Below are 26760 nucleotides of genomic sequence, written 5' to 3'. Positions count from 1 at the left end.
AAGTATTTAAGAATGCATACACATTTGCAACAATGCATATGAGGGCCAGTAGATTTTTGATGGGCCTTATTTACTGATCATGTACTCGTCATTTTATAAACCATTATTTACAAACATGTTTCAGACTAAAACGAAGTAACTATTATCCCAAATACTAAACACTATGATCATCACAAATATACAAGATATTTCGCATTAGCTTTATTCTACACACAAAAGATGAATTTATCTTGCTTCCATAAATTATATCAACACATGGAAACTGACTTCTCGATGATTCAATACTGCCAGCGTTCCGTCTAACCAGGGACAGGAAGACGAGCTCTCGCAAGCAGGCATTGTGTGAGTAATCGCTATTTGCGATATTGCCAGATTTCTCCTACAGTGCTTCTAATAAATAAAATTTTGCACTTGGCCTTATTTCCCTCCAGGCCTTATTTACCGCAAGTACCTTACTTGTTCAGATTTTGTAAATAAATTTCTACAAGATTTCCTTTTTCTACTTCAGAAAATTTGGTAGCCCTGCCTCAAGAGTAGAAGCAATTGAGCAAGTTGCTACCTACCTCACCTCGTGTATGTTTCTCAGCCTCGTATGTCTCAGGTCTTCAATCCACTCATGATCTCAGAACATTTCTTCCGGAAGGGACTTTCAATATACTGGGGGGTGAAAGTAATACTGTGAAAATATTGGTAACCCAGTTTGAACAGGTTCTGAAAAATGTTCCGGGAATTTCATAGCTCTCGGAAGGAACTGCTCCCTTCCCCCTCCCCAGGCCATTTCTGAAATCATAATTGATTGGGCTTCATAAGACCTGTACTAAGAGGAGAACACCATTAACGTGTTCCATAATAAACTGAAAAGTATACTGATGGACCCATAGTTCTCATTTTAAATTATAAACTTCACTCACACGTAAATAGTTCCAAGAATACTTAGCGTTTCAAAGTTCTGTATATTTTTACACATGACGAATCACTCATAAGTTAATCACAGTTGTCAATAGGAATGACATATTATTTAAGTTGATGAATAATCGTTTTTCATCTATGAAACATAAAACCAGCAAATTCATCGTATTTTCAAGTAGACAGTTTAGGAACGAAGTCCACAGTTGTTAACGTGGATCAACCATACTTATGAATAAACTAATACTTCTGCACTTTGCTACTTGTCAAGGAAAACAGTACTTGTGGTGGCATATACAGTAGAAGTCCCCTTTTCGTTTTAAGTTTAACGTTTCACAACACAACTTTGCCTCAGCCTCTCACCAATTAATATAACCCTTTAAACCTCTAAGGAAACATACGTCATATTTCGGGTAAACCGGATTTTCTCGAAAGGTACATGGGAGATGCTTGTAAAGCTGCGGAAAATTTGTATCCCTGCCCCTGATTCATATAAACCGCAAGCAACAAGCCCCACTTAGAACCTCAAAGAAGAACAGAAACTAGATCCACTTTGAAAAAGTAACTCATTTGAGAAGAATTTGGGGTTTCACGTAAAATTAAACATGTTTGATAAACTTGAGGGTTAGACATGTTTAATAAACTTTGGGGGTTCTACGTAAAATTAGACATGTTTGATAAAGTTTGAGGGGTTTTACAAAAATCACATATGTTTCATAATTTTGAGGGGTTTTACACAAAGTTAGGTATGTTTGATAAAGTTGTGGGATTTTATGTAAAATTAGACATGTTTGATAAACTTGAGGAATTTTACGTAAACTTAGACATGTTTAATAAAGTTGAGGGATTTTATTAAGATTAGAAATGTTTGATAAACTTGAGGAGTTTTACATAAAGTTAGATATGTGTGATAAAGTTGAGGGATTTTATGTAAAATTAGACATCTTTAGTAAACTTGAAGGGTTTTACCTAAAATTAGACATATTTAATAAACTTTAGGGATTTTACGTAAAATATACATATTTTATGAACTTCCGAGATCGTCTGTATGTTTCCTAACCGTTAGAAACATCTCTTGGAGTCAGGTAGGGAGCAGCGCAACTAGTGACAATTATTAGCCTGACTATGAACTATTAGGAAATTGATGCATTTCTAATAAGAATTAAGAATATCTAAATATTGTCGCCTAAATCGTTATACAAACTGCGGCTCTTAAATGTATTGCAGTTACCATATTAGTATTACTCACAAACTGAGATGTATTTGTTTTATAAATAGGATAAGATAACTAACCTGAATTATGGTTGCAACAGTAAAACCAAATACTATAGCACCTTGTAATGGTAATGGTCTCCCAGAAGGCCAATCCTCAATGCCTCCCATGCAGCCTAGAAACATCAGCGTGCCCGTGCCAATAAATTCTGCAAGCGCTAATACTGTTAACTCCCAGATGATGTCGCTTTTGTCGGGAGAATTCTGCCGCAAGCGGCACATTTTCTTCAAACCTAGAATGAACAGAAAATACGTATATTTGAGTTGATCACTACTACACTTAAATTAGTATTTATAACAAGCATTTCTTTGAACAAATCACATAAAATAAAATATCGTTTTCTCTATAATTCAGAAACAATAATACTTATCTATTATTATGGAAAAGTGGGGGTATAATGATACCAGGGGCAAAAAGGTCACTCTGATAGTGATACTATCCTGATAGAAATGCGTCAACTAGATGTCTGGTGATAGACGTGTGAGTGTGGGCAGGAATCTACTCCGTTTTCCATTGGTTGACTCCATTTTGGACGAGAAAAACCTGTTTTCAAGGGTGATAGACCCCTAATGTAAGATAAGAGCTGCATTAGTATTTATATATTTGTCCGACAGTGTATCAAACATTATTCACAAATATAAGCGAGTTGAACGAACTAAACATTGAAGCTGACAGTTATGGGTGTGCTGTCTGTACAAGATAGCATTTTTACGTTAGAACATAATCGCGTCATAATGGAAAAAGCCTACCTTGTACCCATACTGCAAACTTCAACGTTTCAACACCATGCAAAGCCATTCAGACACGAACCCTGGCCTGTTAACCATGGATAAACATCTTACTCATTCGAAGGATTTGAATGTTACTGAGTCAGCTAGAGCAAATTTTGTCACCATAATTTGTCTCCTCCTACATTGTACACAAAAACTCCAACCTATTGACATATCAGTCATATAGTATATCCGTTGAATACCGATTATGAGTCAGTATTGGAAAAGTGGTTAAACAATCTCCCAGGGAGGGTGATAACACATTTCCATATAAATTAGACTTTTGGAGAAGATTATTTGCACTCTCTTGAATGCCATAAATGGTTTCAAAAAGTGCCTTTACGTCCTTAACATATTTAAAGATGCTGATTTTTGTTGCAGGAGACACCACTGACCAAGCAGAGGATGCTAATGTCAACGAGCAGCAGGACACGTTTTCCACACATTCCCCTAGATGATACTAAGGGTCTACAATGTACGTGTAGTAGTCCAATAATGAAATCGCAGGTTCGAAGCCAACTAAAGCACTTGGTAAAGAGTCACTAGAAACTTCTAGAACTATTAGAGAACCTACGCTGCCCGATACGCGGAAGGATCCGTGCAAAACAGGAACAAGTGGAATGTCTTTCATTTGTGATAGATCTAAGTTATTGTGGTTCCATATCATTCTGACATCCGAATGGACGACGAGTCGTCACAAGACGGAAACGAGGAGGGGATTTAATCCTAAGAAGTAGTTCGTTCAAAACTGCTTTACTTGAAGAGAAATTACAGAAGGTAGGAAAAGAGAAAAGGTAAATTAATAAAAGGCACTGGACTGAATGTTGATGCACAGAGAAAAATCCATTCTCCGGACAGCGGTATATTATACAAATATACGGTATCCTCTTGCTTACTATAAAAATCAGTACGGAGCATACGCCATCCGAATGCTACATAGGCACTGCCCTTAGATGTTACATCATGCCGTTGTAGGATGTCTGACATCTAACAGTTTTTCGTATATCACAAGCATATACTTATGTTACCTTCGTCAGCTATATGTTATATACGTCCATTTGTATGTGAGATCCTGACCGCCTACATTGCTTCATACAGAAAGTACGTATAGATGGAACACTTATACAGAAAGTATTATAAAACATGCGTTTTCAGTTATACGTCTGCTGTACGTTAAGTCCAAAAACTACAGGAATTACACATGTAACTTATCTTTTTAAGTACGCCATCTACAATTTTTTTCTCAGTGTGGAAAGAAGAGGGAAGAGGCACTTGTTGACTGATGACAGTTCTAACAGGGAGGTAATAATCCGCGGTGCATCTTCTGTTGTGAAACGTTTCTACATTCTGCACACGGCCATGGTTGCATTAGACGTCTCATTTGTCAAGAGAGGGCTCAAACAAAATTTAAAATTTTAGAGTTAATTATGTCTTGGTTGCCTTTACCTCCAAGCAGGAACGCATCCACTCAACATCCATTTGTACACTTTCTCAATAAAACTATATTTGTTTAACAGAGAAACGATTGATGTAGCATGAACATTTGATTTTACACTTCATCTGTACTCTTTCTCTTATTAAAAACAATCTAGTTCTAGCATTTTTTCTGAAAATATAGGTGGAAGTGTTTCAAATTACTTATCGTCTTTTCGGGTGCAGAAGAACACTCGTTTAATACTACGTAGACGTAATGGCTTGTAGTAATGGACATCGACCCTCCTCCAAAAGCTTGGACCTCTCCCAACAGAAATTTCTGGGTACGCTCCTGCCTCCAAGTTTTTCTCAGATATCCAGTTTATAGAGCAGGGTTGGCCAATTTTTTTAGGTTTCAGGGCTACTTTTCATTTTAGAAATCAGTGATGGTCTACTAATCTGTTTATTAACCCACTAGAGGAATCATAAAACAATAATCATCGATACAGATAAGATGGATAGATAACCAATGGCTACGTCTCACGAGTAGTCCGCGGCCGACACGTTGGCCACCCCTGTTGTGTAGATTGGGCGAACCCTTGAGCAGCATTGGGGCTGCGGTGCCTCAGTGGTAGAGCGTTCACACCGTTGGTGCATGGGGTCTTTGGTTCGATCCCAGCTCGCGCCAAGTCAACTTTGTGGTGAACAAACACTGTGTGCGTGGGTTTTCTCGGGATTCTCCTGTTTCATCCCACTTTCTTTATTCCACCATTTCATTCATTTCTCATGATCACCGTCTCCTTTAGCCTAGCCGACATAAGCGTAGAACGTAAAATTTAAAGATTTCATTTCATTTTTTCCTGAGCAGCATTGAAACGAAAGTAGAGCGAACAACTCTCCGACACTTACCGAAGATCGAACATGGGCCTCCCAACTGGTAGGCAAACGCCTTACCGTTATGCCACCGTGGCTCCATCTCTTATAAAATCCCAAGCCGAAATAAAAGTAACGTGGTGCAGAAAAACCAAGACGAAATTCAAACCCAATGATCGTTGCGGTGTATGCTATTACTTACTACTGATGCATGCGACAGTCATGAACAATACTATTTATAGTAAATGCTAAATGTGTAATTATTATAAGTGTTCGAATTATAAGTAGAATTATGTTGGATTAAGACAATGTGTGTACACATTTTATGATATCTAAATAATTATGATAGTATTTAACATTAGTTGAACAGGAAATGAGGTCAACACTTTTTTCTTTAAAAAAAAGAGAGAGAGAGAGAGAACGGGTATTTAGTTATCAAACCGTTGGAATTATGCCACGACTCTGTAACCTGATTGCAAGACTGTCGGCAAATTCAATTAGAGTTAGTTTATCTGTTAAAAACACCCCCTCCATTGCCCTCAACGATCGAATCAAATTGCGATTGCATGATTACGACTTCCCGTGAAAATAATTAAAACCAAAACAAGTCAGTAACTATATTGATAACTCAAAAATAATTATAATACGTCAACGGATGTACATAATCTCTTGTAAATTTTTGACGTGGGTCGCCAGTAAGTAAATTAATAAATTAACGTTGTTTTTCTTCACAGCAAGAAAAGAGATGAAGGTTATTTGTTTACTTAATAAGCAGAGACAAACCAAATTTTGCATTTGTAAATAAAGCGAGAGCTCCCTCGTGGCTAAGCGGTTAGTATACACTAGTGCTGTCGAAATCGGTTTTTGAAAAAACCGAAAACCGGTTTTTGAAAAAACCGAAAACCGGTTTTTGAAAAAAGTGAAATTTCATAAAACCGAAATGTCGGTTTTGAAAACCGCATTTGCGGTTTCGGTTTTGAAAACCGCATTTGCGGTTTCGGTTTTGAAAACCGCTTTTGCGGTTTCGGTTTTGAAAACCGCTTTTGCGGTTTCGGTTTTGAAAACCGCATTTGCGGTTTCGGTTTCGAAAACCGCTTTTGCGGTTTCGGTTTTGAAAACCGCTTTTGCGGTTTCGGTTTTGAAAACCGCATTTGCGGTTTCGTTTTCGAAAACCGCATTTGCGGTTTCGGTTTTGAAAACCGCATTTGCGGTTTCGGTTTTGAAAACCGCTTTTGCGGTTTCGGTTTTGAAAACCGCATCTGCGGTTTCGGTTTTGAAAACCGATTTTCTCAAAAACCGAAAACTGCAGAAGTCACAAAAATTCGAGAGCACTATTATCAAGTAACGACGAGGAAACAGCAAAGAATCTTTCCCATCTTCGGCTCACAGTTGCCAGATGGAGGGAAATTTCCCCCGACGTAGGGAAAAAATGCTCAAAATTTGCAGAGGTGAAAGAAGATATTTTTCTTAAAATGTCTTAACGTGTAGGGAAATTCTTGTTTAGTATTCTTTTACAATTGGCAGAATAAAAAAAAATAAGTTGCAGTTTCTCACGAAGAGGCACGGCTATCGTTATTGGGAAGTAAAAAGATATAGAATAAAATATGATCGGTGTTCCCTTCACGTATGAACTATTGCAGGTGTCTGGGACTTGCGATAAGAAACCAGTCAACACATGCAAAACCACAACATTCACATTTATCGGAGTGGCAACAAATCAACAATAAAATTGTGTATTGCGATCTAAATTTTTTTTCTTTTCTTTTTTTTTAAGAAAGGGACGTGGTGTTTTTTTGTTAACAAAAGGAAGAGTGGCAGTACTATTTAGAAACAAAGTGAAAGAGTAATGATAATATAAAAGATCTCAGTCTAAGTGGATGAGATTTCAAATTGGATTTCATGGGTTGCAGGTGTAGTGATCTTAAATAGGGATATACCTTATTTTCTATTTAGCTTAGTGTTGTCATATTACCCAATTTTTGCAGGTACCAACCGATTGTCAGGTTCTATATTCGTCCCTCGCTATCTTAATCACGAAAAACCACCCGCTTTTTGGGATTGGAGAAAAATCGGGAACTGCTACCGGCTGGTCAGAGCAGAACATTAATGCGACTGTCTACTGTCAGCAGTTGAGCCGTGTTCAAGAAAAACTCAAAACCCTGGAGCCAGCACTTCTCAATCGCTAAGGGGTTCTACCGTTACGGGACAACGCTAAGCCCCACATGATTAGAGTGACCCGGGACACCATCCTACGCCTTAAATGGGAAACACTATTGCAACCGCCATACTCCCTGGACAATGCACCGTCCAATTATCCCTGAACCATTTCTTGGACACTCACATTAGAGAACTAAAGTCCAACTCCGTAGTAAAGGTGCAAAATGCACTTGATACCTTCTTTCCTTCACGGCAAACCAAGTTCTACCGCGAAGGAATCCATGCCCATCCCAAACGTTTTCAGAAGGTCCGTTGATACTGATGGGTACTATTTTTGATCTTCCAGGTACGTCTTAGGCAGGGGTGTAGCCACGGGGCCAGGCCCCCCAAATGATTTCCTGGCCCCCCTAATGACCAAATGTTAAAACATCATCGTGAGATTACTTCGCTTCAGTCATTTAAAAATAACAATGTTTACATATAATTAATAATTTACGGTAAAATAGTATGGAAAAATAGTATTTTACCATACCGATCACAAAATAGTATGGTATTTCTTCCTTATAGCGATCCGAAAATAGTATGGTATACTTTTTGTGACAGTAGATTACACAATTTACGGCGATTTGTATTTGACAGTTTGAAGACAAACGTTTTGACAAGGTACTATAAATTCTATGAAATGAAATGAAATCTTTGAGTTTAACGTCCCACACCTATGCCGGTTAGGCCAAAGGAGACGGTGATTATGAGAAATGAATGAAATGGTGGAATGAAGAAAGTGGGAGGAAACGGAACCCCGAGAAAACCCATGAGCACGGTTGTTTGTCCACCACAAAGTCCACACGGCGCGAGCTGGGATCGAACCAGGGACCCCAAGCACCGGAGGTGAACGCTCTACCACTGAGCCACCGCGCCCCCAACTATAAATTCTATCATAAAACAATGGTACTATACTAAATCGTAAGTACATTATATTATTTATATGCTGTAATTAGTGTTTCAAGAAAACTTTTTATCAGATGGAAAATTTGGTGAAAAGCAACGTTTTTATTCAGTTTTTCAGTTTGGATTTCATTCGCTTTTTAAAATGCTATTTCGTGTAAAACAGGAAGTGAGATATAGCTGTTAATAAAATAATTATGTCTTTTTAGTCACGAATAATAAATAAACATTTTTTCAGAAAATCTTAAAATAAATTAAGTGCAATTTCAAAGAAAATCAGTCTTATGTATAAAAGTAACCAAGAAAGTTCTGTCGCTTTTTGCGTAGGTCTGCGATAGTTGGCCCTAACTGGCGGCCGGGTTTCGTCGAGTCGAAACATATATCTCGCGTCGGGGTGTTGAAGTACCACCGCGTAGCAGCGACCAGCGAGAACTTCGTCTTGGTCCGCACTTCTCAGATTCTTCGCGGAGAATCGTGAAGGGACCAACACGAACTGTCGCCAGTCATGTGCATGCGGTTATTATTATATATTATTTGTTGCTGACGAATTGTTCCTAAAGTGAGCTCCGAGGGTCAAGAATAACCTCTGCCTCAACATCATGACGTGAAAAATCTTGAGATAAGTGCGATAATTGTATGAATTTAGATGACAACTGTCGTCGATCATTAGAAAGTGAGTATGCGAGAACTATGAAATAAAGTAAATAGACACGCGTCATTTTGTTACAAAATTACATGGTGAACACATTTTATCTAATTCCAAACAGTTATCGTCGAATATAAACGGTTAAAGGAGCACTGTGATTGACCAAATTAAAAAGATCTTAACGTTTTATCCCTTTACAAGCAACGTTTCCTTCATCGCCATCGTAGCGAAGTAGGAAGAACACTTGCCTAGTAATCATAAGGTTGGTGGTTTGAGTCCCCATCGGGGTAATTTTTGGGTACTTTTTAAAAGTGTTTTTTAGACTCACCTTAATGTAACTAATTCACACATTTAGCCGATTTAACATTTTGGGGGAGTAATTTTGTGGTTCATTGGCGTTTTGTCGCATCTCTGCCGCCAATGTTTGGCGTGATGTCGCTAATTGCCCATTTGTGGTCCACCGACGCTTACGGCATGGGGACAATTCAGTGTGAGTGGCGAAACCATTCAGCAGCACCTTCAACTGAGGAAACACTAGAAGTTGGGTCGATGGGTCCCACATAACTTGAATCCGGGTCAAAAGGCAACGCAAGCAGACACCTGTGATTCTTTGCTGTCTCGTCTGAGGACATTTCTGGACAAGGTGTTGTCATGTGATGAGAAATGGGTCCTGTACGAAATTCCACGGCGCCGTCATAATTGGTTAGCATCCCATGAACGGTTCCAAGACAGCCGAAACCAGTACTACACCAGAAGAAAGTCCTCCTGTGTGTTGATGAACTGCTCGTGGCATTGTGCATCGGGAACTGCTACCAGCTGGTCATCGCATCAATCCAACTGTGTACTGTCAGCAGTTGAGCCGTGTTCAAGAGAAACTCAAAACTCCCAAAGGGGTCCTTATGTTACAGGACAACGCTAAGCCCCTCGTGGCTAGGATGACCCGGGACACCATTTTACGCCTTGGATAGGAAACACTATTGCATTCGCCATACTCCCTGGACATTGCACCGTCCGATTATCATCTGTTCCCTTCCTTGGACAATCACTTTAAAGGATGCCAGCTCAAATCCCAAGTAGAGGTGCAAAATGCACTTGATAACTTCTTCACTTCACGGAACACCAACCTCTACCGCGATGGAATAAATGGCCTTCCAGAACGTTTGCAGAAGGTTGTCGATCTATTCTTGATCTTCCAGATACGTGTTAGGTGACATATGAATGTCCGGAGGTGGTGAGTGAGAAAGCGATAGAACTTTCTTGTTTACCTATATAGATCGGTTCTGTGTATTGAAATAGTTATGCACAAAGGTATAATGTTTGGTCGGAGGCAGTAGTTCTTGGTTAAATATAATACAAACTATCTGTAATATAATTTATGAAATTACTATAATTATTATTATTATTATTATTATTAATAATAATAATAATAATAATAATAATAATAATAATAATAATAATAATAATAATAATAATAATAATAATAATAATAATAAGCTAAAACAGTGTTTTTAGTTTTCCGGAAGGAAACCAAAATTTTCCAGTTTTCTTCAGGCTTCAAAAACACTAGCTGTAACACTTTTTTTTTTAGATTGTAGCTGCCCCCCTTCAAAAACGACGGGCCCCTTCTACAGAAACCTGCTGGCTACACCCCTGGTCTTAGGTGACATATCGATGTTCTAAGGTGATACCGGTAGGTCAAAAAGCGACAGAACTTTCTTCGTTAACTTTATACATACTATATAAAACTACTGTATAAGTTCTAGTATCTCGAGTTCGGGAAGTCGGAATGTCAAAATTCCTTAAGATTCGTGTTCCTCGTGCTCTACTTTACAAAATATATAAAAATCAGGTGGGGTCCAGTTTGCTTCCCTGCAACCGAAAAGTACCTTGGAAGTGTCATCAAAGAAGTAACTAAAAAAAAAAGTGCAAATGATCCCAGGTCAGTATTTGTAACACACAAGTTCACATCAGTACTTACGGAGTTCTAAACCGTAAGAAAGTGGGAGGAAACGGGAGCAAATAAAAAAAAGTTGAAACACAAACATAAATCAATACAATTGTCTCGATCGATAGATGCTTTCACAATTGTTAAAAGGTGTAATTAAAAACATTGGTTTCGGTTTTGAAAACCGCATTTGCGGTTTCGGTTTTGAGAACCGCTTTTGCGGTTTCGGTTTTGAAAACCGCTTTTGCGGTTTCGGTTTTGAAAACCGCTTTTTCGGTTTCGGTTTTGAAAACCGCTTTTTCGGTTTCGGTTTTGAAAACCGCACTTGCGGATTCGGTTTTGAAAACCGCATTTGCGGTTTTCGGTTTTCAGAAAACCGGTTTTCTCAAAAACCGAAAACCGCAAATGTCACAAAAATTCAACAGCACTAGTATACACGCCTTTGTCGTAGGAGACGTGTTCGATTTTCAGCCGAACTCCTGTCCTTCGGATCCCGCGTTGCTGAAAGGGAAGCAAAACTTAAAATCAAATAAAACAAGATTTTTAGGAATGATCCAAAAAATGATCAAAAGATTGCGATCTTAGCCAAGAATTAGTTTTTAATCAGGGACCACAAAATTTTTGAACGGCCCGTAAATCAAGTTTTCATATTTTCTATGGAATAAACACTTCATACTGATTTAACTGATAGTTTGAGTTTGGCTACGCTATATGTAGTTTTGCCAGATATAAGGCATACAAGAAAATTTTTGCCTGATATTGGATTTTTTAATCAAAAAAAAAGTGAGTTTTATGTTGGTGACTATCGTGTTCCCCTGAGGAAACCTGAAATGACCCAACTGCTCACAGTATGCTTGAATCAAAAAATGTTAACCTCAAATGACGTATGTCAGAGCTAAACAACTCTAATTGGTTCCCTTCAAATTAGTTTTGATTCGTTGGTTCCGAGCTAAATATTCCCCCAAACTAATCTAATCTGATTAGTTGCTTTCCTGTAGCCTGTATAATCGTCCAGACGTTCTCATCACAGCTGCAACGTTAGTAGCTTGCTTGGCTGTCATGTTCAAGGTCCATATGTATAACGGTTAGACTATAAGAATAATTCTGGTTTAGAACGTGAATGGACTCATGACGTGATGTCTATGAATGTTCGCGTTCCTAAGCGATAAAAGTAACTTATTTACTCGTATATTTACAATTATGCATTTAGTAGATAGTAATACTAAGGAAAAACATCCACCGCAACCTAGGCGAACATGGCATCTACAATATATGATATTCAAAAGACCTACAACTTGCTTCAACAAATAGCAACCGTGAATGAAAGATAGTAAAAATATATTATACGCTTGTCTGGGTAAGTGTTGACAGAGGAACTTCTTTGCTTTTCACTTTGGCCTTGGTGGAGTTTGCGTTTCTGTGCTAAAAGTTGACACAAGTGTGTCGAACATAAGCTAACATCTCTCCTATTATTATCTCGTAGAAAATATAATGCACTGAGAAACCAAAGACGAGATAGGTTGCACATAAAATTAATAATGGTTGTTTAATTTTGAGGGGAAAAAAGGAAAGAGTTTAATTACTTCGGAGTGTTTTACACCTTCGGGAAATGCCCAGACACTACATTAATATGTACTCAACACAGGAATCAAACATGAGTATATACGCATGTTGGTCCAGATAAATACTAACCAAATATTTGTATTTTGCAAACAGAACAGTGATTTATTATCAAGAAGGATGCATTTGAAATTTACAGCTTGTATATCTTGAGATCTAGTGGCGCCTTGTAGAAACTGAGCGCAGTATTTGTACTTTCTCAAAAGTAGGATGTTTCACAAATAATGTAGCGATTCTCAACTTATGGGTCGTGATCCACTCATGGGTCCTCGGAGAATTCTTGGTATGTCTTGAGATTCTTAGAACTGTAGTTTAATAGTTTGCAAATGGGGAATAATTAAGAGTTAAATATTCTGAAAGTATGAAATTTCCGATGAAACATTAAGCAACTTAGGTCATTGATCACTATATGACTGGGTGAAACTGAATTGCTTTCTTACAACTTAGGTTAATCACCATTGAACACGTATTTCTGCAGTGATGTAGTGAATTTTTGGTGGGTATATGCTCCAACGTTTTCAAAAGTATAGCGCATACCACTATACAAGTTCGCTTTTTTAATGTGTGTGTGTGTATATATACCCTGGACTATAAAAATATTAGGTAGGTATACACCGTATATGTACTATCGTAATGCCCCACTACATCCTTTGGATCCAATAAAGCGTAAAATCACTCGGGATGAGGAGGTGCATTGTCTCAGTGGTGGAATGCTCAAGTCTGGTACAGTCAGCAGCAAAAAAACCTGCAACATGAGCATGTAAGTTTATTGTGAAACGACGAAGTCTTTTGCTCCAAAATAAGTGTGCAGGGGAGGACGCCGAGGTTTCTCCTGGCGTGATTCTTGCCACTTAGACGTTATGTTGATTCCCTAAGCTGTTAGGCGTAGTTTCCCAATGCTTGTGTTGCAGGATTTTTGCTGCGGATTGTACAATGAGTCTCTTGTTTGATCTCTGGCCAAGTGAGTTTGTGGTGCACCACATCATGTCTGTGGATTTTCTCAGAGTTTTCTCGTTTCCTTCTATATTATTATTCCTCTATTTACTTTATATTTCGCTTTTATTAATAATTCGTCTCTTTTAGCCTAATAGCCGCGATCATCCACACATACAGTACCATGCAGCGCCGCTATAGCTTTCTACACCATTTCCCTTGGTTTTGCTCAACTTCGTGTCTCTTCGTGTGCTCCGGAGAAAGCCGAAGGATCGCACCCGACGAGCCACGACCGGGCTGGTTTCTCTTGAAGGCAGGCTGTCGGGACACGATATGGAAACGACACAAGCATAGCACGTCATGTGTGATTAAAAAAAAAAAAAAAGATATCCTAATGAATTTTCAGTGATAAAGTGTACAAAGAAACTTTGTGGACCACGGTGCGGAGGAGATAACGCATGGGAACGTCCGATTTAATCTTAACACTCGCCTCACGCCAACATGCTTATGAAATTATTCACTTGATTGGTGTTAGTATATGTACACTCATGTCCAAAATTATTGTCGCATGTCTAGAAATATGTTGTTGTGTAGGAATATAATTTGATAACGAATTCGTCCGGTATTTCTTATAATGTTAGTATGTGTATAATCGGCAAAGAGACGTATGTGGAAAATTTCATGTCAAAAGAGCAGTAAATACGAACAATAAAACGAAAATAAAACTTTCTTGTTCATTTAGCAACATTTTGTTTTACTCACTCTAATTTTCGTATTTATAATTCGTTTCCTATGAAATTTACCACAAATATACATTTCCCGATTATACACATAGTATCAGCATTAAAAGTATAATGCAAAATCATTATCAAATTATATTCCCTTACAAGAAGACAGTTATAGATATGCGACAATCATTTTGGACATGAGTGTACATCGAAAATTATTGTGACTTTTTTTTGTTTTTATTCTTATTATTTAGCAAAAAAAGAAGTGGTGATTGTAATAAGTATTACTGCCGTTAATAAACAATGCTCTCCAAGCAACATGATCGCTCCTTTGGCGGTCAGTGTACTCAGATAATGAAACGAAAGATTCTACCGTGATCACTTCACCGAATGAATACTCTTAATATTGACTAATGCTTGTGGGTAGTTTCCAATGGGCTTTGTTCGGAAAAACTTTCTGACAGATAACGAGAGTTCACAATGTTTTTCTCATGTTCAATCTCAGTAAAAACAGCCTTTGATTATGATACGATAACTAAACTGTTAAATATTACATGATAACATTTCATGCACAAAAAAAATACAAAAAAAAAGAAAAAAAAGTATCTTCATAAGAACGCCAGTGTTTGTACACACAATCTTTTTCGCGTTACTTGTAACAAGGGTTCCATTATCAACAATGTTATCGATAACACACTTTTATCTCCAAATACACACGCTCACATATGTCGATCATATATGAGTTTCCCAAGGATTTATCAAGAAATCAGGTCACAGCATGCTTGGAAATCACGTTTATTCACTCATTTATTAATGTGGATAGATACATCCACGGAACATGCAAGAGAATAATGTATATAATGCGTATTGCCTATAAATGCATTACTTATTAATTTCATAGATGTCCAATGTTATATAAAATTAGTATACATTACTTAGTTCTGGGGTAATTGCAGGGGCGTACCCACGGGAGTCTGTCGAGTCTAGACTCCCCTCAAAATTTTCTAATTCGATATTCTGTATATTTGTACACTTTTTTCATAAAACTATACTTGTTTGTACTTGATATGCCTTACTCATCATTTTTGCTTTTTGTCTTGTCATAAAACAATCTAATTTTATTATATTTCGTGAGAATAAAGGTACAGTATTTATAAATTACTTATCTTTTTTTTCGACTGTAAAATAACATCCGTTCGATCCTGCATAAGCATAGTGTCTTGTACTATTGGACTCCCCCTCCCCAAACCTTCGACCCCTCTGAACAAAAATTTCTGGGTGCGGCCTGAGTAATTGTCTCTCAAGTATACATTAGCGTTCTGGAGTCTGTTCAAAGCAGTATTTCTGAAGGTTTTCACTCCAATATGTGTCGGTTTGCGTCTTAGTTTGCGATAATAAACGTAACACTTATAATTGTTTTATTTATTTATTTATTTATTTTTGCATTGGGTTGTGATTCGCAAAATTCTGCAAAGCCTCATACATAATAAGGCCTCAGATGTAGAGTAAAGTTTAAGGGGAGCAATATAAAAGTTTGGAGGAACAACATAATTTCTGGCGTTTTTAAGAGTATATTATAAGCATGTCAGACTAGAATTGGCTATAATATACAAGACTTAGAAAACTTAGAGTGAGCGGACTGCTTACCCTTGAACCAGTGAGCTTATGCTAAACAAACAAGGTATGTTGCAAGTAAATATATATCAGCCATTGACAATCAACTGCTGGATGAAAGTCTCTCCAACTCGTCTAAACAGCCCATTTATAAGAGTAATTCTTTTCCCCGTTATCCCACAGTGCCACTTTATTTTATCACTGTACGTAAGTGGTTCAATTATGTTCTTTTCATAAGCTGTACGCCAGGAGGTTTTAATTTAAATATTTCCGAATAATTGAAAATATATTAAAAATTTTCTATAAATTAAGAAAAATATTTGAGATATTACGAAAGACTGGGAAAAAAACTGAAAGTACTTAACAATACAGGTATGTATCAGACTTGATAAAACTGACTGGACAGTACGACGTAACAATTAAGAAGTATTAGCAAAAATTGGAATGAAATTAACAATATTGCAGAAAAGAGACTGTTAAGAAATTGTTAGAAGTAAAAAGTGTCTTATTAAAGATTTGATAGAAGTTACGGTGGAAGGAAAAATATGGAGAGGAAGATTGGAAATGATGTTCAATATATTAAAAATAATTCTTGCGTGAAAATGAAGAAACTAGTGTACGACAGGAGTGCATGAAAGATTCTCGCAGCGAATGATCTGTCTGTATTTGTGACATACGTCTGATGACGATGATGATAGTATGGCCTCAATGCTACGTAGAATTTGCAAGATTAACATGACCTACTTATCACACGAAACGTAGCCTAAAACTATATGCTAGGCACTATTGGGAATTTGCCATGCTACTGTTGTAGAGAGAAAGTCATAAACTATTCGAATTCTATAGAATCACATCTCTGTACGAACATTCTCACTAATCCAATTTAAACTACTTGCACATAAGTAAGTGCCAACTAATCATTAAAACTTACCGTCGAAAGGACATGAGTCTAATTTGATTGGCTGCACTTTAACTGACGTTACCAATGCAATACCAACCAGAAGTGTATTAGGGTTAGCGAGTACACACGTGTGCTTGCAGAAACTGAATAATTGGAACCAACCACGCGCTTGGTAATAAGTGGGTCAAGTTACATAAAGCGGACTTTTTTAATGATGGAACTAAATGGACACAAGCAAAGTTCATTTCCGTGATCAATTAAAAAATAATAATATAAATGATAAAAGATATTAAAACGTTGGTAAAGAAAAGAATAGCTTTGAGATCTGGATATACAATATCTTCATTGTGAGAAAAACATTCATGCATGTTCAACGATTTTTGAATATTTACAATGCATATAACTTAAAATATACGCCATCTTAGTTGCCCTAACCTCTACTTCAGTTGTTTTCAACTAGACAATGTATCATTAGAATCGTACCTTTTATAACCTAAGAAACCCAGCACAAGAGATATTTTATTGAGAACTTGATTTAGAAGGAATAACATAAAAGAGATATTTTGTTGAGAACTTGATTTAGAAGGAATGATCCACAAGAGATATTTTATTGAGAACTTGATTTAGAAGGAATGATCCACAAGAGATATTTTATTGAGAACTTGATTTAGAAGGAATGATCCACAAGAGATATTTTATTGAGAACTTGATTTAGAAGGAATGATCCACTAGAGATATTTTATTGAGAACTTGATTTAGATAGAATGATCCACAAGAGATAGTTTATTGATAACTTGATTTAGAAGGAATGACACACAAGAGATAGTTTATTGAGAACTTGATTTAGAAGGAATGATCCGCAAGAGATATTTTATTGAGAACTTGATTTAGAAGGAATGATCCGCAAGAGACATTTTATTGAGAACTTGATTTAGAAGGAATGATCCAGAAGAGATATTTTATTGATAACTTGATTTAGATGGAATGATCCACAAGAGATATTTTATTGAGAACTTGATTTAGAAGGAATGATCCACAAGAGATATTTTATTGAGAACTTGATTTAGAAGGAATGATCCACAAGAGATAGTTTATTGAGAACTTGATTTAGAAGGAATGACACACAAGAGATATTTTATTGAGAACTGGGTTTAGAGGGAATGAAACAAAAGAGATATTTGATTGAGAAGTGAATTTAGAGGGAATAACACAAAACAGATGTTTGTGTTATTGAGAATTGGATTTGTGGAAAGTTGAATGGACTACACGTATTTACACAGAACATTTTTACATAGAAGAAAATGAAAAGAAAACCGCGTATAAAAAAAACCTACTCATTGTGCTTAAAACTTACTTTACATTGTGTAATACGTTAAAATTAGCATGCACTAAATTTGACTTTTTAAACCTTATTTACAAGTCAGTTTCATTATCATATTCACCAGTGACGCTTAGCCGCAAGTGTTGTAAACATAATACTTCTTCTTTTTTTTAAGTTTAGATGCTTGCAAAGAAGGAATACAGAGGTTAAGAAGTAAATAAATAAAACATTGATAGCTTGGGGTCAATGATTGAATCATATTAGGTACAGTAACAGGAAAATATAATGTCAATGCTAAAGGGCGTTTACGTCAAAGAAAAATAACATATTTAACATATTACGCACGACTGCTCCTCCCAAAGTCGAATCACATGCAATCTTTCCGCACGTGTGAGAAATCTCCGTGCAGTATTCTGATCTAATTTGTTCCTTATACAGGCAGGGCCGGCCCTAGGTAATTTGCTTCCCCATGCAATAGCATCATCTGCCGGCCGACTTTATCCAAAAAGAATAAAACTTAAAAGCCACGATTTTAAGCATGCTACCCTATCATAAACAACGAAGGAGAACGAAAAAAGCACTCTTACTCAGAAAGGCCTACAAATAAAATCTCATTGTCTGTTTATTTTTAAATAATAATCTATTATATTAGTAAAAGGTAAAGCAAACACACCTGGTGAGGAAAGATGGTAATCCTTTTTCTCCAATTCAATATCGAGCTTCAATCTCAATATATCACTTTGCAATTACAGTGCAACAAGCTCTTTTATCTTTATTTCTTGATTTTCCTTCTACGTTTGTTAAAAAAAAAACAATTAAAAAACTTGTTTTCATCTTCAATGATAAGGAACTAGTTTGAAACAAAGACAAAACTAGTTTTCATATCAAAACTGTGATAACTAACTAAATGGAACAGGTGTTCGCTATTGTTCGAGAATTGAGTTCTTGCATTTGAGAATATTCGAGGAATTCATGCTGGAATTTGACTATTTGCTTTAGCACTGTCCATGCGACCTTAAACTAATGCGATTTAAACATGACTTATGAATGTAGTATTAAATAGAAGGTCAACTTAGTAAATTTAACTACCACCATCATGAAGTCTGTTTCCAACAAGAAATATTTATTTTAAATAATGTAGTTATGAGAAATTTTGCCGCCCCATGAAAATGCATGTGTTGCACATAAAAAAAAAAGTGGAACCGGCCCTGTATACAGGATGCAAACAAAACAACATAAAACTCAATAAATGATTACCTGTGTAGGAAGTGGATCGAAGAATATTCTGTTTTGTAGTGTGTAATAAGTACAACTAACAAAATTTGTCGGCCTCAGTGGCCGAGTGGGCTAGCGCTATATGCTAGTAATAAAATCCTCTTTACCGAGCGAAGTAGCTCAGGTGGTAGAGCGTTGGCTTTGCATTCGGGAGGTCGTGGGTTCGAATCCCGCTGCCGACCATCCTGACTGAGGTTTTCCAGGGTTTCCCTCAGTCCTACCAGGCAAATACCGGGATGGTACCTACTAAACAGGCCCTGGCCGATACCTTCCCAAATCCTTTCCACTGTTATTGTTGTTGTTGGATATCCAGTGTAAAATGGCCTCTGAGCTGTATCTGGTGATTGTTAAATAAATAAATAAATAAATAAATTGTCCCAATATCAGTAAATATAGTGTGCTCCAAGCAATATTGTCCCCGAGACGTCAAATGTCGTATCCAAATATGTATGTCCAAACCCTTCCAACACATAATGTACGGAGTATGGCATTTAAATCATAAACTGTGGGCCCCTTTATATTTTAATTGTATTTTTTTCGGTGAGTTATGGTGAAAAATAACGAAAAAGTAGCAATTAGGTCATACTGTATTTATAGTTTGGAATGAATACAATTCGTTTCTGTCTACATAACTTTTAAAAGATAAAAAGGGTACAAAATTATTAGCAGCAAATTCGAATATTGACCGGATTGAATTACCACGGTAAGTGTCAAAAGGATTGGACAACAATGTGTAAACTGTAGAGTATAAGATATTGATGTTACTTCAATTTGGTTAGCATACACGCCTCTGGCGTTGAAGCTCCATGATTGATTCCTAGTGGGAACACATGTAGTTTACATACCATGTTAAGATGTAGCTTCACGTCTTATATAACCTCGCCGCTGAAAGGTAAAATCAAACACTAACCAATGAAAAAATATATGCTATTGGTTAATTGAGGTTGGATTTTGACCGAATAAAATATGAGATTCTAATTGGTTGGATTATTGACAACTGAATTCAAAAGAAATATAACACAGAAAATGGTATTGGTCTACACAGAACAGTATTTAAGAGAAATAATACACAAGAGATGGTGTTGATTTATTGAGAACTGGATTTAGAAGATATAACGCATTGAATATGTTCTTGGTTTATAAAGACTAAGATTGATTGAGGCCTGTTATGCTAGATGTTTCCAATGTTATCAGGAAAACATAATGAACAGGAAACATCAACATGCATAAAAGATTGCTGGTCAATAAATATACATATTGCATAATTTTATATAGCAAAGCTTGTATGGTGAAATTTGGAATGTATAATCATACTGTATAGTCAAAATACATATTTAAGCCAAAATTTCCCGTAGAGACTTTTCGATGAAAGGTAGGAACATTTTAACTTAATTGTAGAGACTTAGCCAAAATATTGTTGGCAACACTGTGATAAGCTCTCAAAATGTAAGTGTGGAGAAGCAAGAGAGGTGTAAAGGAAAGTAAGACCGAAATAGGAAGGAAAAAACAGGGAAATTACGTGGAGGAAAACCAACTGGTTAGGGCATTGTTGTGGTAGAAGTAGGGGTACCATCGAACAGTGCAGTGCCGTGGAAAATCAGCGCCTGGGGCAAGAATATATACGACAGCGCTCTCGTACATATGAGTGAGGTCGACAGACCAGCCGCGAAGCGTAAGAAAATTTTCAAAAATAAACATTGCTTTTCCTTCATTTTAAGCAATTTTATTACTTTTTTCCTTCCATTTTATACATGTGCACATGTGCACAATATTTCCTCTCTTTTTTCTTTTCTCCTTTTCTTTTTTCTTCCGAATTTGGCGCCCCCATTTTTCGGCGCTCGGGCCCGTTGCCCCGTTCGTTCCCCTCCCCTTCGGCACGACACTGCCATCAAATAGGTTTTAGAGCGCAAGTTGTGCTCATGAGAATATTTGAAGATATATTTTTTTCATCGAAAATGGTATAATCAAATTGGAAAAAGTTATAAATTTTGGGGAAGAAAAGTCCAGCTGGGAGCAGAATGATAAATTTGGGTTGCAAAATGGTAAATGTGTTTGTTTTCTATTTTTTAAAGTAAATTCGGGGGCAAGAATGATACATTTGGAGGTTGAATGGTAAATTTGAGGTACTGGGGATGAACAATCCTGGAAAGAAAATACGATAGATAAAGAAGAGAGAAGAAAAGAATATTGGAATTAGGTAACCAATAAAACAGTGGCGTATTTACGATTTTGTTTCGGGGAACTTTGCTAACTTTGTTTCTGAAAATGTGAAAATTCTGCAATATATTTCATTTACTTTAAAATATTAAATAAAATTTCAGGAAGGCTTAAGCCCGGAAGTCACCCTTAAATACGCAACTGCAATGAAAAAAAGAAGCTCTTTGTTATGTCGACAAAGAGAGCCATAACTATGCATAATATGACTAACGTTAATGATCTTAAAGCAAACATTAATAAGCTATTAATATTACTGATCATTGTTTTAATATGAACTAATATTACTCTAATGTGAAACACATTTCTTGTTCATATATCTGTCTTTTCATAAAGAAGTAAAGCCAGAAAATGTGCCAATAATGTGCTGTAACTTAACAAGAGCATGCCAGAAACTTTGCCAATGAGTCACTATAAGTTAACAATAATGGACTTGGAGAAAATTTGATAGTTAATTGATGTATATGTAGTAAACATTTTACAGCGTGTCAGACTTGTGAAAATTATTCAGATGATAGTGCTGACATATAAGAATATCCACTTTAAGTCTTTCCGTTACGTAACATTGAACAAGTGTCATATTACTGAAAATTAGCATCAGCTCATTGCACGAATACACTAGGCGATATCATGAGTGACCAACAAGAACATAAGAAATAGTTATACTCTCAAAAATAAAAAATAACACTAGGAAAATATAATTATAAGTCATTTAATTGCAGTATTTGATGAGTATTGTTAGTAGTATTTACTTCGCTGTGATAAGTACAAAAAAAAAAAAGTACGATCTTGAATTGTGGTTTCCGTGTGAAAAGGGGGCGTTGTTAGTGAACTGAGTTGTGTTCCTGAAGTCTTACTTTGTGCCAGAAGCCACAGTCAGTGGCCTTGAATCGATGAAGCACAGAAACCAAAGCAGTATTCTAAACATACAAAAATATCGTCATTTAGTAAATATAATATTTTGCAAAAACTAAGGTCAGTGTGTGATCAAAGTGTCAGTGAATTTCAGAAATTTATCTGACAATTTCCCTCGTGTAATTGTCACTTCCCTTTCTGTATGAACTGTTAGAGGTTGAGATTTTGACATCATCAAATTTTGGGTGGTGTTCTGGTTTTTATATTCAATATTTGAGAATTTCCTAGTCTTGTTTAAAGCGATTGTACTCTTTTCATCGGATGACAGTATTGGAGCAAAATTTAAAATTAAAGAACAAAAGTAAATGCCGAATTTCTTACTATGTTTCGCCCTCGTTTTGTTCAAATATTCATATAATTGGTGATTCCGAAAAACACACTCCATTGTGGGAGGTAATCCTCTAGTTTCAATTACCTCTAATACTTCATTTTGTTTCTCTTCTCTAATACTTCTGATCATGTGACTTCCCAATTTCTTTTCTTTTTTTAATGATAAACTTGTTATCTATTTTTTTTTTTTATTTCTTTACTGTAAAAGCGGAATAAACCTGCAGTAACGTACTCAGTAAGGTGCGTATCTGCCAACTGAGCAGCCCTGATTCAATCCCCAATGGGAACGGAAATTTTTTTTCTCGTCCTACCAGAGCGTGGCGCTGACTACCAGTGGCGGATCTACTCTTGGGCCCCCAGGTTTTTTTGAGTCACAAAAATAATCGAAGCTATTAGCAGGGCCGGATTTCCCAATAGGCCCGGGCCTATGGGCGCAAGCTCCTAGGGGGCGCACGGCCGAGAGAAAAAAAATAAAAAATATCTAGAAATAAATATAAATAACCATAACTTAACATATTTTTTGAATTGATTTTAAAAAATCAGGCTAATAAAGCATTCTGATTTTGAAGTTCATTGAAACAAATAATTGTTGGTAAAGTTAAACTATTTTTCAACATTATGCATCAACTTCGTTACAACACTGATCTCAAACGCGGGAGAACTGGCTGTAATTTTTTAATAAAGGTTTTTAGGAAAGTAACTTTAACCAGACTAAGGGGCGGAAAAAATTATTGGGCCTAGGGGCGCCAAAATGCTAAATCCGGCCCTGGCTATTTAGGTATATATTTTTGAAAGTTTATAGTAAACTCATAATATACCTATCATAGTCTGGAGTCTGGCTGCCCTGCTCCCCCCCCCCCCCTTATTTTTGTCTTATACATCCGCCATTACTGACTACACACTTTTCCGAGTGCCGAAATCAAGAAAGCGTGGGCTTTTACCTTTACGTACAGTTTTTGGTCCCATTGGTACCTTCTCCTTCTTCCAAATGCTTGAGCTCAATGTACCCAAATTTAAAATTCAATCCTCCTCACACTTCCACACAGGAAAGTAGTAGAAGAAACCGAAGTGGGTTGTAACAAAACCAAGATAGCTCGTTTTGTAGACGTAAGGGTCTTCACTACAGCGAAATTAAACTACCGCTAATTTTAGTTTATTTCCTGTAATATCTTCAAAACAAATAAAAATATTCGAAAAACAGAAACGTAGTGAACTAGACAATACGATTTTGCATGTGATACCTTTACCACAATTCACCTATCTGCTTTTGGTATGCCGCTATTTACAGAACCCGCAAAAAATGCTAAATCTATCTTCAGTTCCAAATCGAAAGCAGATAGATGAGTTGTGAAAATGATATCACGTGCAAAATCGTATTGTCTAGTTCACTGCGTTTCTGCTTTTCGAATATTTTCATTTGTTTTGAAGATAATTACAGAAAAACTCTAAAATTAGCGGTAGTTTAATTTCGCTGTACCGTTTTTAGAAGCCAAATTATGGTATAATTAAAGTTCGACTGTGCCATTTTCAATTAAAAATTATTACGTCAGCCCCCACCTAAAAAAAATCTAATAGAGCCATCTACCCCCTAGAACCCGCCTTCTTGGGTTACCAGTGCCTAACCTGAAAGAAATAAAATGAAATCTTTCAGTTTTAACGTCCCACGATTATGCCCGTTAGGCTAAGGAAAACGGATGATTCAAGCAAGTAAATGATGATGGTAGAAATGGTGGAATGATAATGTAGGAGGAAATGGGAGAAAACATACGGGCACGATGTTGTCCACTACACACTTACTTGGACGGACCCCACTTGTTACGAGACGTAAGTGCTCTACCACTGAGCCACCATGCACTTCACTTTTTGAGGTGAGAGATAAGACTAGGGATACGCACGAGACGAGTCGAGACAGGATTTTCCTGACAAAATTAGAGTCGAGACACGGCTCTTCCAATAGAGAAATATACACTTTTCGAGTCGAGACATCACTTTTACAGCACATTTTCGAGACGAGGCAGCCACAAATCTTGTCTCGTGCGCATTGCTAGATAAGATACCTCTTCGAGAGAAGAAAGCCCCAAATCTTGTCGTGTGGGTAACACTAGTCAAAAATAACCAGTGAGTGATGAAAGAATAATACACAACACTCATGCCCGAAGTAGATTCCAACTCCTTGATAGACAAATCTAGCGTTATTGTTGTATTGTTTATTTTTTGAAGTTTAGCGTCCCTTTACAGCACCAAGGCAGTATGGGACGTGAACCTACTGTTTAAGGTGGAATACAGTGGAATACAGTACATTCAATGGTCTCCATCGACAATGGAACCGAGACTAGGACTGATTGATATCTGCATTTGGGTATCGAGAATCGATAAAATATCAAAACTTGATCGATAAGTCGAAATATCAGAAAATAACAACATAATAAAAGATATTGTAACATAAAGTATCATGTATTAAAATTTGGGAAATCGAAAATCAAAATGTCGAAGTCCGTAGATGTCACATATCAAAATATCTTTAGAAAACGTTAAAAGTGCTAAAATATCAAAATATCAAACATCTTATGATATTGAATATCGAAAGTATCGAGATACTGAATACTACTGTAAAATATCGAAATATCAAATATTGAAAGATATTAAATAAATCAATTATTAAAATATTGAATATCAAAATATCATTAAAATTTAAATATCAAATATCGAAATATTAAAAATACCTTAAAATACTGAAATATCAAGAATGTTGAAATATTAAAACATATCGAAATATTGAACATCGAAAGTATGGAAATACTTGATATTAGAATACAGAAGACTTTCGAGTATCCGGTCTAATGTGGCGGAAAGGCAGGCCGGAGTTCACTGGTGTACACTTAAAAAAAATTAAGCATACCCCAAGAACAATTTACAAATACAGTACTGTACGTACTGTACAGTAATAATCAGGAATAGCGGCAAGAGTATTGTATTTAGGCCCATTGCACACTGATATTGAGGTCCGTTACACACTGACGAAACAACGAACAAGGAGCAGAACGCTGCTCTTTTCCTGTCACAACTTGTATTTTGCATACGACACGTAGAAGGATCTCAGCAGACTCCCGCTTCCAATGCCTTAGCAATGTTGCCAATTCAATGCCTTACCTTCCTCATTTAATTACGATAAAAAAAAAAAACTAGGCCGGGTGGTATGGAGGCCGGATAGACGCGAGCCGGATACTCCGGAGTATACTGTATTCAAATATAAAATATATTGAAATATAGAATATGAAAGTATTGAAAAATATCAAAATATCAAATGTCAAAAGTCGATAAGGTTGAAATATCGAAGTAGTAACAATATTTATAAATACTTAAATATTGGATACCGAAAAATATCAAAATATCAATATGTAAGTCAGTAATACTTTCGATATTGGTATATGAAAACAATTTATTGATTGGGCTCACCCAGACCCCAGACGGCTAGACCAGCAAGAAGAGCTCTACAGATATTGGCAATCGACAGCCCATTGGCTTACACCACGCGACTACGCCAACCGGAACGTGCCTAAACTATTAGCTAGCGTTCTCGCTGATGATGTGGTAGACCCGAGTTCCATTCCCGGTTCAGTAAATATGGTTCTCCATCCCATGTTAAACCGTAGATCTACTTCTAATATGTCTTCAGAGTAAAGTGTAGGTCCATGTCTGATACGGCATCGAAGCTGAAAATGGTAAACATCATACTTAAAAAGAAAATAAACATTTTTTTTTAACGTAGTACTTACTTATCTTCCACTGGTTAATTTGTTATTCATTGCTGTACAGTTACAAAAGTCATTCTCATCATATCTCTGTCGTGAGGACATGAACTTAAGCATAGTTACATTATTTGAAAGACTATATCCTGTTCAGAATTATAAGTGCATAGAGAAGCTAACACAGCATAGCTAGCCAAGGTCAGCCCACACGTGACTACCATTCTAGATTATC

General features: G+C 36.6%; 1 protein-coding gene across 2 annotated transcripts in view; it reads right to left on the bottom strand.

Moving 5' to 3' along the window:
- Positions 1-26760, bottom strand: part of LOC145668913 (aquaporin AQPAn.G-like) — a 179553-nt gene that overhangs the window by 38327 nt on the left and 114466 nt on the right. For both annotated transcript variants that reach the window (XM_081737194.1, XM_081737195.1), the window contains exon 2: positions 2200-2411. In XM_081737194.1, coding sequence (XP_081593320.1) covers positions 2200-2411 — 212 coding nt within the window. The remainder of the gene's footprint in view (positions 1-2199; positions 2412-26760) is intronic.

The sequence above is a fragment of the Thermobia domestica genome, chromosome 13 (assembly GCF_964235325.1).
Source record: "Thermobia domestica chromosome 13, izTheDome1.hap1.1, whole genome shotgun sequence".
In the NCBI taxonomy this organism is placed as follows: Eukaryota; Metazoa; Arthropoda; class Insecta; order Zygentoma; family Lepismatidae; genus Thermobia; species Thermobia domestica.
The sequence above is the reverse complement of the archived record's forward strand: the minus strand, read 5'-3'. Positions and strand labels throughout refer to the sequence as shown.